Below are 14,836 nucleotides of genomic sequence, written 5' to 3'. Positions count from 1 at the left end.
AGGGATGGGAGTGAGGGAAGAGATACGAGTGATGAACGGGTGAATTGGGATGGTGGGATGTGAGAACTTGTTGATGAACAACAGAATGAATCTGGTTTGTTTAAAAGTTTTTTTTAGCTGAAATGGGGATTTTTTTTTTTCTCCAACAGGATGTGCCGTTGTTTTCAACCGACGGCTCCGTGTTTTATACAATCCTGCCGGCCAAACAGGGCGCTCGTGGAGAGTTTCACCACATCGCCGGCCTCTCAGCTCAGGTCAGTTTTGAGGGCAGTTAACTTTTACTTCCCCAAGTCATCCCTGAATAATTTCTGATAAAACTGGCCGATAAAATTTTAACAGGGGGTACATAAAACACTTTGATTACAGATCTCAGCAGCATCTCCTCCTCCCCTTTTGTTATTGAAGCAGTTTGTTTGCATTTGTGTTTCTCCCTAATTCCTAAAACACCACCTTTATCGTCAGAGTCATTTCACTCATTATTACTTTAATGCTCGTTTGCACTTCATATTATGGAAGTAATACAGTTCAGTTCTTTTCAATTTAGCAATTTATCCATCCCCAGCGGGGCAATTAAAACATTTAATGATGCTTTTTCTTTTTTTTTCTAGAAACATAGTCTATACATTATTTTTTTATTTTTTTAAATAAATTTGGTATTAAAAAGAGGCATGTTTTATCACTGTTTGGTAGTAAAGTATTGCATGTTTAGGTCAATGCAAACCATTAGTGGTTTAGGAACACGGGTGAATTGTGAGACGATGGGCCCCTGGGCTTTGATATGTAAATGGCCCCACCAACTCTCCTACATAGGAGCAAGACACACGGACTTTGTGGTGTCTTTAGTCGACATGCATCTTTTTGTGTTTTTATGCCTCTATCTCTTTAAGGGCGTTTTGTGTCTCTTTAAGGTCACTTTGTGTCCTTATTGGTAATTTGGGGATTGAATTGTAGTGGTCTCTGTGGTTGTTTTGCCCATTCTGTAGGTGTTTTTTAAGGTTATTTTATGTCTTTGAGGGTTTTTTTGTCTTTTTAGGGTTTATTTTGTTTCTCTGATGGTTTTTTTTCTGTCTCCTTGTAGTCATTACGTGTCACTTTATAGTCATTTTGTGTCCTTGTGGTTGTATTATGTCTCTGAAGTCATTTATTATGTTACTGAGGTCATTTTGTGTCTTTTTGGTCATTTTGTGCCTCATTGAGGTCATTTTATTCAAATAATTTCTGTAATTTTGCATCTTTTTGTAGTTTTTTGTATCTCTCTGATGTAATTTTGGAATTGCCTTATAGTCATTTTATGTCTCTTTGCTGTTGGTTTGCATCTCTTTGTGGTAATTTTCTGTCTCTTCTTGGTCATTATATGTAAATTTGAGTGAGATTTTGCAAGTGAAGGGTTGAGGGGCCCTGGCAATTTGGCCGCCTGGGCCTGGACTGGTGCCCAGTTGGCCCATTCTGTTATCCATCATATCTAGAATCAATCCAAAGTTCCCTCCTGTGTTTCTATAACTTCACTGTCAAAATGAACAACAATTAAAAAGCACTGTTTCTGAGCTCTCTCTGTAGCCAACAGTGCCTTCATGTGCTTTAACTTTATGAACCTATCTTCAGTTTTCCCCCCCGACTCCCTGACACGAACTTGCCGTATTGCTGCACCTATTTTTATTCTGTATATCTGCCTGCTTCTACACCACTCTTCATCTCTTTCTCTGTGTAACACAGCCTGCCATCCCCTCCGTCCCCCCTCGCTTCCTGACATCGGGGAGCTGGGACGTCACCGTGCTCTGCGCGCTTGATGAGAAGGCTGGAAAAATGTATGTGAGAGCCAAAGTGAATCACCTCTCAGCGCCTTTAGCAGCTTGCAGTGCCTTACTATGAATGTACAAGTGACAGGCGGGAGGAGGGCGGGGGGTGGGGTTGAATAGTGGCCATCATTAAAATGATCATCTCTTGTTGTAAGCCGAGAGCAAATTTCAAACGTGTCAGCTACTGAGGAGCAAATTCCTTTGTTATCCCAGACTTGTGGTTTATAGTACACACAAGATTGCCCATTAAAAAATAACTAAAAGGGACATTTTCACATGTAGCATTGATCTCAGTGAAAAAGCCACAGGAAACAGCTTTAACCCTGACTGTGCTTGTGGCAGTGTTTACCACTGAGGAGGCTGAAGGATTACTTACACTTGAACACCACAGATTATCACTTAAATCTGTCTTTATCCTGCTGGGGGCAGAAACCCCTCATGAACCAACTGACTGAGATGTGAGCATCACAGAGAGTCAAGAAAAGTCAATTGTTGATCTAGTCAAACGTTTGCAGTCCCAAAGCCCTCAGGTTGATACCACTCCCTGCCTCCGCACAAGTCAGTCTGTCTCACAGTATTTATATTCATATAGAAATGGATATAGAATTCATATAGAAATCAACGTATGATGCTTTGATTCACAACCACTTTACAATTGATTCAATTCACCTCCAATAATGGTGCTTAACTACAGCTGAGTTTTAGGAGCAAAAACTTATTATAGTCTTCGAGAATGAAGTCATAATATTATGAGAAAAAACTAACTTAACAGGAATAAAGTCATAGTTTTACTAGAAAAATCTGAATATTATGAGAATAAAGTGGTAATATTACGAAAACAAAGTTTCAATTTTATGTGAAAAATTTGTAATCTTATGAGAAAAAAGTCAGAATTTGTGGAGAATAATGTTGTAGTATAATGAGAATAATGTCGTAATTTTACGAGAATAAAGTTGTATTTTTAGGATAAAGGGGATATTATATTATGGAAATAAACATATTGCCAGCAAAATATAAAACAGGCGAGAGCACAGACAGCCTCCTTGGCAACCACTGTCAGTCTGTGTGTTGTGCCCTCCCCACACAGTCAGGTTACCGTCATTAAATTACCACTTTTTTCTTGTAAAAATATGAGTTTTTTCTTGCAAAATTACCACTTTATTCTCATAAAATTACAATTTCTTTCTGGTAAAATTACATGTTTTCTTCTTGTAAAATTACTACTTTATTCACGTAATATTACATATTCTTAACATGGCCCTAATCCTCTGTCGTATTTTACAAATTAAATGTGATGCACTGATTTTTTAAGCATGCTGATGTATGTTATCTTCTTGAATAATTGATAACCAGAATAATTATGATGAGGTTAAGAAACCCAAAGGTGATCTGCAGTTCTTCCATAGTGTTGAGTAACTTGCTGTTTGTGTTGCATTTTTCTCATCATCAGCTATTTCCTGAGCACAGAGGAGTCCAGACAAAGCAGACACCTTTACAGGTAAGCATGCTTTCCTGTGTAAATATTAATTAATTATTAATTAATTATTTGATTAATAATAATTAATCAAATATTAATTAAAGATAAACAAACAGGGTGATGAGAACTAATTTAAATGACAGAAACCATGTTTGGAAGAATTTTTTTTTGATCTTTTAGTTTGGCCTGTGTACATGAAAAGTTTAGGAACAATAATGTCTTTAAAAAAATTTCATGTCAATTCATTCAATTTCTTAAGTCATTGTGACGTCAAAAGATTGACACTACCTTTGTTCTGGAGGAAAGTGGTGTGTATTCTATGGTCTGTACTCTGCAAAATCTTTTTCTGGTGAATGTCACAACCTGTAATTACATTTTGATTGAAGAATATTGAGGCCAACATGGCATTCAATTATCTTGAAGCCCTCTCAGGTGATTCTAAGGCACGATATGAGAGGAAACTTGCACTGATTAGCCTTGAATCATGCCATAGATTGTCTTATGATACCACTACCTTCACGCCAGCTTAAAAATTGATTAAAGTATGAGCTCAAGTTAAGTATTTAAACTTGCCAGTTGACAGCCAGTAACCCAGCAGTTCCTTGATTTCACGAAGAAAGCGATCTTAATTTGTCACTTTTCAGAGCAGATCTCTGTACTCCTACAAAGTACTGTGAGTAATTTTTCTTCCAAAGTTGACTTAGAGCAGTGGTTCCCAACTAGTGGGTCCAAAAGTGACTGGCAAATGTGTTGAGTTTGTAAAAAACACTTTATTTTTTAAGTACAGTGAATTTCTGGCAGAGAGCTTTTATGTTAAAGTCCAATTTCTGTTATTTTCGCAGTATGTTTTATTTCTTTTATTGTGCTCTAAGCCAATGTGTTGTTCACATTTTGTGAAATAAAATGTGGTATTTACAATTTGTGAACCTTGAACTAATGAATAAAGAGATATGTGGACCCCCATGACTGAACCAGTCAGGAACCACTGACTTAAAGAACAATTAATTTTACTCAAAATCTCAAATGTTAACCTCATTGTCGTATCACAGGAAAAATCAAGGGACCACCAAAGTCATTAGGAGTCATAAGGCAGATTTCCATCACAGATTTGGGCATAAAATTCGTGATACTTTTGAAATGTCAATAAAACATAATCGCGTGATGACTGAAGCATGGCGATGGATGTTAAAAACATTAGCAAGTCTATTTCTATTGCAGCCAGCGCACTACCTGTCATTATTTCCAGTCGAAGGCGACGTAGATGTGTTATACGAGCTGGAAATGGAAAGGCAAGCCCCTTATACATGGGAGCGGCCACATATGAGGGAGTTTTGGGAGGTGATAGACCACGATTTGACAGAGGAATTGTGGATTCAAAACTTCTGCTTCTACTACAATTTTTGAAGAGTTCAGAGATACAATAACACGTCGTATAGCTGCATCATGCCCTGACAAGTGCATAGCCATAGCATCATGTGACCTATTAAAGCCAAAAGAAAGTATTTCCATTGCTGTTTTGCAAATAATGGCTTTTTTGAATCACCTAAAATACCACCTCATACGAGCTTTACAATGTTTTTGCAATAAATGGGAGGATCTTTTTAAATTCCATTTGGCATATTTTATATTTGTAATTTCAATTTGTGCAATTTGAGAGTTAATGGAAACCCACCTATAGTCTGGGAACCATGAATATCTGTTTAAAATGTGTGTCAATGTAATAAGTGCAAACTTTGACCTGCTTGTAGCTCTAGATAAAAAGACTGAGGATCTTCAAAGTCTCCAGGGTTCATCCTCAGGACACTCTGAATATCTGTACTGCCGCGTATCCGATAGATGTTGAAACATTGAGCGGACCGACTCTCCAGTATTACCATGGCCCTGGAGCCACGCCTCTAGCATGACAACAACGCATTCAGAAGAACAACTGCACACTGATGTGTTGACGTGAATCTTTATCGTGTCTGCAGTAGATACTTTGAGACCCAGGGCTGAATTGACACTTTTTTTTAAAAAAAAAACCTTCTCAGTTGACAAGGACCTCTGAGACTTATGGTCCCCTCTGTGATGAACACACTTGTCTCTTCCCTCATCAACCTCCAAGCTTTCATATCTTTTTATTAGCTCACATAGCTTTAAGGCTTCAGGAGATAGCACAATATTATGGAGGAGGGACGATGGCTTGTTTAAACTCGGTCTGTGATTAATCCTGTATGAAATTTGTAAGCAGCGGAGTGGAGAGGGTCATTTAGAGACTCGACACCGCCTAACAGAGCAATCTGTATAACGGCTTTTGTGTCGAGCCTTATTGAACCCCATTTGTTTCTTAAAAGTCAACTGCTGGAATAGTTTGTCTCTAGACACTGACACAATTCCTTAATATTCGGGCAATTAATTGACCCACTCCTGGACCAAATCAAAACCGCTTTAGGCTGTCTCATTCTTTTAACGTGTGGTCAATAACCCTTTACTCTTTATTTCCCAGTGTTGACCTTGACGGAGTGTTTCAGCGCCGGTGTGTCTCCTGTAACCTCATAGATGGATGTCGCTTCTTTAAAGCCGAATTCAGTCCCAATCAAACCCACTTCAACCTCTACTGTCTAGGTGAATGAGACACAGACGTACACACATGAGCGAGGAATGTGCTTTGAAGCGTCACACTGCTCAGACAGTTGGCTTTATGATGTTTTCTTTTGAAAAACTCCCCAGGCCCAGGAATCCCTAAAGTGACAGTTCACAGTACAAAGGACCCCTCCAGTGAGTGTTACAACTGCTTGTCTAATAACATAATCACACGCGCACACACACACACACACACACACACACACACACACACACACACACACAAACACACACACACACAGACTGTAGTTTCCTGCTACAGCCTGCAGAGGGCGATATTTTAAAACACACCACATTGTAGATTCATTGATTCCAGGCTTGTACACACTGCCCTCTGTACGTGACTCTCTGTTAGAGCTGTCTAAATGGCAATAATCAGGATTTAGCCCACAATGTGATGGCCTCATGTGTCTGTTTTGATGTTTATAATTCATAATCTGACACACTGGCGTTTAATCTCCTGTAGGATATGTCGTCTTGGAGGATAACAGCCCTCTATCTAAAGCTCTGGAGGACAAGAGGCTCCCTGAGACCCTGTTCAGGACGCTCCCAGCAGAAAACCACGGTACAACTAAGAAAACATTGGCTCTATTTCATGTGATTTGGTACTGAGTATACACCTTGAGTGACATTCTCTGGCAGTCAAATGACTTTAGCCCTTTGAAACCTTAAAATTGGCTCAATTTCTTTCAAAAGCATGAAAAGACGATGAGCAATTTAACAAGAAATGGCCAAAAAATGTGCAAGAAAAAAAATACAAGAAAATTACTTAAAATAAGCAACTAAAACAAGAGAAAAAAAGAAAAACAAACGACCTTAAGGAAAAAAAGGATTTGAAAGAAATACTAATAATAATTTTGAAAAATATGTTTCTTTGGTTTTTTTTCAATAGAAAGATACTTTATTAATCCTTAACAGGATATTGCATTTGTTACAGCTGTTCATTCACAGCTAACCACACACAACCACATATAACAAAGCACCTCTGTAATTATGCACAGGGGGAAAGAAATTCTGTTATGCATTCAGTTATATTTCCTGGACATTTTCCCTTAGTTTTTTAATAACATCTAATAATCCCCCACAGATAATTTTCATGTAATTTTCTTGTCACCTTTTACATTTTCCACAATTTTAGAGACATTTCTTGCCAAATTGCTCATTGCCTATACCCACATTTAAAAAACAACAACAAAAAAACATTTTTTTTCAGTTTTCAGAGGTTTAAGTGCTTGTGAAAAGCAGCAGAAGTAAAAAAAAAAGCACTGGCTGCAAGTATCTCAGCCTGGAAGGGACAAATGTTGTCAAGTACCAACTGTTTTCTTTATTTGGTCGTTAGGTGATTAGTCATTTCTGTCCTGAGGAAAAAAAAAAAGAACATTCGGTATAGGACCTGCGCCAAGTATTCTTTCAGAGAGTGATTGTGCATGTTTGTTCATGTTCAGATTGAGGATTAAAGCTCAAAATCACACACTTTTTCTTTTCACTTTCAGTACTGCAGTTGCCCTTACAGAGTATTTACTGTTGCATGGAGTAATTGTGACACACTAGTTCGGTTAAATCATTCCAAAATCAGCAACCATAGATTACTGCTGCATTCACGAGCTCCTCTGATGGTCCCATATCCTGAGTTGACTTTGGTGTGTGTTTCTGAACTTTAAGTCGATTTAAAGCTTTATATTACAAAGTGATTTTATCTCAGACATGTTGCTGCACCTACATCCTCTAAAACTATTTAAATATTGCTTTACCTGAGTAATAATAATCCAGGATGCTTTATGCGGACAGCAGCTAACAGTTGCAACCGATTATCATCTTAGAAATTATATGTGAGCAAAAATTGACACGCAATGTGTTAATTAATAAGAAATTCATTACCATTAACCAATCATATACTTTTATATGCCATGTTTCGGCATGTATGACATCCAACCAGCAACTCATACACCAACATTTTCGTCGAAATCAGGCTGATTAGGAGAGGTGTGTGAGGAGAGGCTGCAGAGGAGCAGACGTGACAGTCGACTTTGTGAGTTGTTGGTCTGACTTGAGGCGGTGTGCATATAAACTGCCCCAGTCAGGAACTCAAGATTAACTTCAGATTATTCCACACCACATGAATGCGGAGTACAAGGACCATCGGGGTGCCATAAACAGGCATACAGAAGCTTTATAAATCAGCAGTCCACAATATGAGAGGAGACAAAAAAAAAAGACTGCACAGATGCACAGATTGAAGTAGCTGACAGGATCACATTTCACTCAAGTTGTACCTTGTGTGATTTTGCTCATATATCCACCGCAGCCTGTAGAAAACATTTTAAAGTAAAAACAAAAAGTATGTGGTTTTGAATGCAGCAGATCTTAAGTTACCTCAAAAAAAAAAATGATAGAGCTCGCCAGAGACAGAGATCAACTGGGAGATCTTTGCTGTTGTCTCTTTGCAGTGTTTGTAGTTTTAACTTTTAAGTTTTAACTGCACACATTGCAGTGTTGTCAGGATACTGGGATTTCTAACTTTGATGCAATATCTTGAAAAGTACTCTATACCATTGATAGCACAGGGAAAATTAGCATGGAGGGCATACTATTTAACATATTGATGAAATGATAATTATGATAAGGGCATAACATGACAATTGTGACTTTTCTTTTTTTGGTTAGAGAAAAACAGAAGGAGTGTGGTAAATATTCAATAAGAGAGCGAGAAAGGTGGCAAGAATCGATAGTGTGGAAAATGAGTATTGAAAATGTTTCAACTGTTCAGCTTTGAAATCAGTATTTTTGACAACACTAATACATTGCAGATTCTATGTGATTGATTTATTGATTGATCGATTGATTGACTGAGCTGTCGTCCGTCAGCACCTCAGTCAGAGGATTGTGGGTCAGAATAGCTAGAAAAACATGCTGGCTTCCACAATCAGATGCGGTACAACATTTTGGTATTTTTAGCAAATTTGACTTTTTTTGTCTTAATTCCTGTTTGATTAGATTAAGGTGTGTATGGCAAATATGTATATGTGTATGTAGGTGTAGGACTGGATAAGTATTCACTTCCTCCTACTCCTTTTCGGACATAAAATACTTGTGTTCGTTTATTGAATATGCCTGCTGGGCGTTCTGATGTTTTCGTTTTTCTTGGTTATATTTTATTTTTGTTGTCTTATTTTATTTGTCATACAGACATACAAAATCTTTTTCTGGCGCACTGAGTAGTGTGGTAGTATGTGTACTGGAACATTCCTCTTTTTTAAAGATAACACTTTTGTGCTTCAAAGGTTCAGATGTTTTTCAGGCAGAGGCTCTAAATGTAGCTGCAACAACTGACCTTTAATCTCTGTTTGCTTTCATTTTAGATCTACACCTGAAACTATCTCTACCTCAGGGTTACGAGGCCAACCTGCACCCTCTCCTCATCATCGTGTAAGCGTCACTTATTTAATGTCACCTGTTCTGCAACCCCTGATCTTTAACCTGTTTGTTGCTCTGCCACGCCCAACATCTGTCATCGCACTTGCTGATCCTGTTTGTCCTGTTGCTCAGAGATGGCGTACCCGGCAGTCAGTCGGTGACAGAGGAATTTGCCCTCGACTGGCCTCAGGTCCTCTCCGGCACACACAATGTGGCCTTGGCCTGGGTGGACGGCAGGAGCGGGGTCGGCCGTGGACAGAAGACCACCGCTGTGGATCCACGCAAGCTTGGCTCAGTTAGAGTCAAAGATTATCTGGGAGTTGTCGAGTCAGTGCAGTTATGCAACAACATACAGCTGTATGATTAACACGTGAGAATGGTGTGGTTAGCTAACAGGATTTTTTGACATTTCCACAGGTTGTTGATGCAACTGCCTTACATTGACGACCGTCGGATGGTCCTCTATGGCAAGGTTACAACATTTTTTAGCCCTAGAAACTCAATATTCTTATTGAAGCCATTAAGGAGACATTTGACAAAATCAAAAATACGTTGTAGAGTGCTGGAAATATCGATTGTAGCGATGTCTGCCTTCTCTGTAATATAATGAAAGTAGATGGCATTCGGCCTGTGGTGCTCAAAGGGCCAAAAAAATTCATTTGAAAAACTCAACGGCAATGTCTCTTTCTAGAAATCATGACTCAAGATAATCCACAAACCTTGTTGTGAGCAGTTTTATGTAGGAACTATTTGCTTTTGACCAAGCTACAACCACCAAGCTGTTTCTGTTTCTCCTTACAGGCATTTGGAGGTTATTTATCTCTCAAGATGTTGGCTGCAACAGATAAGCTCTTTCAGTGCACAGCTGCTGTGGCACCGATAACTGACTTCAGGCTTTACAGTGAGTTGAAATCATGTCATTAACTATTCAAACACTGAGTCCATGGATGGAACAGAGGCACAGTTCAGGTATCTGAGTAAAAGTTATTCCACTTTTCTCAGGTGCTGCATTCTCAGAGAGGTATCTAGGCCTTCCAGCAAAGGAGGAGCACGCGTACTCGGTGAGGCTGTGAATATACTCTCAGGTTTATCACCCAAAACCAGTGCAGTCTAACAGTTTCATCAAAAACATTTAAACTTTTATGAAGGTTGGATTTATTGCTTATGTTAGAGCTAGATGTGCCCATAATATTGGGATGTTATATCTTTTCAGACTGCCTCTTTGCTTGAGGAGGTTAACAAGCTGAAAGATGAGAACTTCCTTATTTTACATGGAACTGCAGATGGTGAGACGTTGTTCATCTTTTTTTCATTTAATTCTTTTGGTTATTTTTTCACATCTAATCTCAATCTTTGTGTGTTTGTCCAAAGCGAGGGTACACTTCCAGCACAGCGCCGAGCTCCTGAGCCGACTGGTGAAGGTGGAGGCCAACTACTCGCTGCAGCTGTACCCAGACGAGGGCCACATCCTGAGAGAGCCGCGCAGCATCCAGCACTTCCAGCGGACTGTGGTGAACTACCTCCAAACCTGCTTGAAGCACAGCATCCTCCTAGATCCTGTAGAGGACGACGAGGAGGAAGACGACTGAGCCCAGAGCCCCTCCGTCTGGACGGACTATCTTTGGACTGTATGCCATCTTATGCATTACTTTGGGTCGGATTACCAGGCACAAGAGCACAGGAGTGGGGACCAAACACATCAGATCACCTCCTGCAACTTCTGGAAAAATTGATGTACTGTATACCTTGTTGCACACAATTATTTCTGCTGTTATACTGTATGTTTAAGGCCCTGTTTGTTTACAGAATCCACTAAGATGACGTGGACTTGAAGGCTACTGATTCTGCCAAAGGTTTACAAAGGTTTTAAAAACATGCATGTCGTAACGGCTGCATGATGTGGATTAGTTTACATTGCATTTTCTGTGTTTTGCAGATTGAAAACTGGCCCTTCAGGGTTAAAAGTGCAAAATCTGCCAACAGCCGGGAACACATCGTAAGACTCAAAAACTTTCAAGATTTTCCATACAGATTTCTGAATAAACCAGCACAGACTACAGGCTCACAGTTAGATTTATGCAGATTCCAGTCATATAAAGTGTAACAATTGGGATTAAAAAACTGACAAAGGAGATTTTAATCCAAAACTAACTGAGATTATGGCAAGCCCTTTTAACATCTTATCCACAGAGCTGGCTTGTAGCGATACCATGATGATACCTCAACATGTCACAATGTCATTTTGACGCATTGAAATGTTAATTTAAGATATCTATTAAACAATTTTGACATGTCAATATATTTTCATTTGTATATTTTCACTGGTAGAAATTGCATTTCAACCAGTCAAATCTGATTCACAGATATTTTTCAATATAGATATCATTGTGAATTCCATTTTCACATGTAAGAACAATTACAGATATCTACAATTCAATTTCAACATGTTGAAAAACGACCTGACTAATGGAAATGTAATCACCCATTTGAGATATCAACAGATGCATTTCTGATATGTTCGGCATATTAACAAACCATTTTGGAAATGTAGGCATCGTGTCATTAGCAACCCAAAACCCACCGGTCCTCTTTAAATTAGCATATTCATTTCGGATATATATACGAGCATTATTAAAGATATCCAGAAGACATTTTTGACTGGTAGAAATCCCTTTTTTAGTATCTAAAGCTCAATTTTGACTTGTTATTAAAGGAACTGTAGGTATCTCAAATATAATTGATATTTGTACGAATGTAATTTTTGACAGTGACAGTTGTATTTATGATTATGATCTGAAATTAGATTTGTACTGGTTACAGTTTCAAGCTGACATATTAATTATTTAATTTTGACTAGCCGCAATTCTATAAAGATATCTACTATTGATTTCTCGCTAGTCAAAATGTTAATTCTTGACATCAACAATTAATTTCTTACCTGTGGAAATTTCCATTGTGAATATCTTTAACTTAATTAATACTTAATCACTTTTACCCATTGACATATATTGACACTCAATAACAGATATCTATAATTCAGTTTTGACATGTTACACTTCCAAGCTGACCTATCCATAGTGTAATTTTGACTTTTTCTTTCCTTTTCTAATTAATTATATCCACAACTCAATACTCACTTGTCACAATGTTAATTCTTCTTATCATAGCAGTATACCATTGCAATGTTCATTGTAGATTTTTAAAATTATTCTTACATTACAGATGTCATAAATGGAGTTAAAGATATCTAAAAATCAACTCTGACTTGTCAAAATCACATTGTGGATGTGTTTTGGAAATCTAAATAGTCAAAAAGCAATTGTTGATTTACAACTGCTATTACCACTACTGATTAAATGTTAAAAGGGCTTGTCACACTAAGATAGCGTGTAAACTGGCCCTCCAGCTCGCTCTCCTGAGCTGCCTCGTTATCTATAAGATGTTGTAAAATCAGAGTTATTTTAGGTCTTCTGCACAGTGTGTTCCCGGCTCGAATAAAGTTAAATGAAGCATAAGGATCATTCTAAATGTGCCAAATACATTTTGTGGACTTTGTGGACCACTGGTTTTATTAGCATTACTTGCATTATGTGATTAAGAATGAGTATGCAACTGTGACTATTTACACCACAAGCTCTGATTCAAGGACGATCGCAAGAACGTGTACGTAGGTCTGTCTGTTTACTGTATCTGGAAGTACTGAACGTTTCTGTTTTGGTACATCTTGGCATTTCTTGTGTATTGCAGAATTAAATTATTTCTTCGAACAAACTGTTGAGCCATTGCATTCCAGTCCACAGAGGTGTTGGACAGTGGGCTTGGACATCAAACTGTCAACCAAACCATACTGGTAAACTGCATGCAGTTGGTTTGAAAACAAATGCCCTTGAGTCTAGACGACCGGCTACTCCTTTTTTTCAAACAATCCTTGACAATAAAGTTTGAACTTCTTGTTTTACAGCAATAATCTACCTTGGTTCCTTCACTAATCATCATGGCCGTAGTCTAAGAAACTTATAATTATGGGAAAAAAATGATCTATCATGCATAGACACTTGGAAATAACTGACTTTGATCTGTGTAAAAGTACCGCTGAGGTATTTACAGCAAATATTATCTGCTATTACTGCTGTAAAAGGCTACAAAGATCATGGCCAGTAATATTAAGTTCAATCACCACTTGCCAAATCTGTGAATCAGTTGTTTGTGAGAATGCCAAACATATCATATTTCAGATATGAATAATATATAGATGCATCTTAGGATAATTGGCAAAAAAAACATAGGCTTATTATTGCTTTCCCATCAGAGATTAAACTTTCATTAAATTCAGGTAACCATATCTTCATTTTAATGTTGCTCATTTATCTTGATACCATATTTTGAGGGTTAAAGCTCAGAGTCCATTGAATGCAAGATTGCCTTTAAAGGAGCAGTGTGTATGATGAATCCTAAAAATGTCCTTAAATCCTCGAATTGTCCTGAAATACAAGAAACTTCCCAAAATCAGAGAAATCTCATAAAATCTTAAATGTCCTAAAATCCTAGAATTTCCCTATTTTTTTAGAAACCTTATTAAATCTAGAATTGTCCTGAAATCCTTGATTGTCCCAAAGTCCTAGAAATCTCCTTAAATCTTAGAAACACTCTTAAATCTTTGAAACATCCTAAAATCCTATAATGTCCCCAAATCCTAGAAAAGTCCTAAAATCCTTGAAATGTCATAAAATCATAGAAATGCCCTAAAATCTAAGAAACGTCCTGAAATCCTAGAAATGTCATAAAATTCTCGAAACATGCTTAGGGTTTGTACAGTGGTTGCACTATTAATATTAATTATATTAATTATTCCTGATTAATAAAGATCTTTGCAGAGGAGAATCCCTGTTGCATTATCTAGGGTAAGGGTCGCTACAACAGGTGCTTCATTAAATGCATCACAGTAGTGTTGTTTCAGCCAAATAGAGAAAGGGAGAGGTTTATAAAGCTTGTTCTTTTTTTCACAGCTTTATTTAACAAAAATATGTACAAAATTTGTCAGGCAAACAAGAACACCAGCATACATGAGAGCACAGGTAACTGACATTCTACAAAGGACATTATAAATATTAATAATAAATAATTCGAATATCAATGCATTTACCAATAAAATTAAAAATATAATGGACAACAACAAAAGCAAGTATAAAAATAAGTGATTTATATAAAATGTTTGTTTATGAATAAAGGATTACAAGGATACAATGAAAAAAACAATAGTTCAAATATTTTTTACTTGTATCATCATAATTACAAATTATATATTTAAGGATAAAATCATTATAGATGTTACAGTTATTTAAAACATAAGAACTTAAATTAGACCAAACATTTGCTCTTGAACAGACCCTGATCTCCAGCTGTCGTCACACATAGAAGGAGGTCTTCTGTCCAATCAGCGTTCACCCAGCAGCCCTCCAGCCAATCAAATCCCTTCACGCTGTCGTGCCTATCCAGCCCATCGTCCAATCAACAGCGCCGCTACTTG

General features: G+C 37.6%; 1 protein-coding gene across 1 annotated transcript in view; it reads left to right on the top strand.

The window, feature by feature from the left end:
* Positions 1 to 13,276, top strand: part of LOC121947204 (inactive dipeptidyl peptidase 10) — a 34,134-nt gene extending 20,858 nt beyond the window's left edge. Inside the window, exons 13-25 of the mRNA XM_042492141.1 lie at positions 150 to 254; positions 1,714 to 1,805; positions 3,247 to 3,294; positions 5,759 to 5,877; positions 5,983 to 6,030; positions 6,362 to 6,460; positions 9,255 to 9,321; positions 9,442 to 9,636; positions 9,727 to 9,781; positions 10,111 to 10,210; positions 10,312 to 10,370; positions 10,523 to 10,595; positions 10,681 to 13,276. Coding sequence (XP_042348075.1) covers positions 150 to 254; positions 1,714 to 1,805; positions 3,247 to 3,294; positions 5,759 to 5,877; positions 5,983 to 6,030; positions 6,362 to 6,460; positions 9,255 to 9,321; positions 9,442 to 9,636; positions 9,727 to 9,781; positions 10,111 to 10,210; positions 10,312 to 10,370; positions 10,523 to 10,595; positions 10,681 to 10,898 — 1,278 coding nt within the window. The 3' untranslated portion in view covers positions 10,899 to 13,276. The remainder of the gene's footprint in view (positions 1 to 149; positions 255 to 1,713; positions 1,806 to 3,246; positions 3,295 to 5,758; positions 5,878 to 5,982; positions 6,031 to 6,361; positions 6,461 to 9,254; positions 9,322 to 9,441; positions 9,637 to 9,726; positions 9,782 to 10,110; positions 10,211 to 10,311; positions 10,371 to 10,522; positions 10,596 to 10,680) is intronic.
* Positions 13,277 to 14,836: the final 1,560 nt, after the last annotated feature.

Source organism: Plectropomus leopardus, chromosome 8 (assembly GCF_008729295.1).
Source record: "Plectropomus leopardus isolate mb chromosome 8, YSFRI_Pleo_2.0, whole genome shotgun sequence".
NCBI lineage: Eukaryota > Metazoa > Chordata > Actinopteri > Perciformes > Serranidae > Plectropomus > Plectropomus leopardus.
The sequence above is the reverse complement of the archived record's forward strand: the minus strand, read 5'-3'. Positions and strand labels throughout refer to the sequence as shown.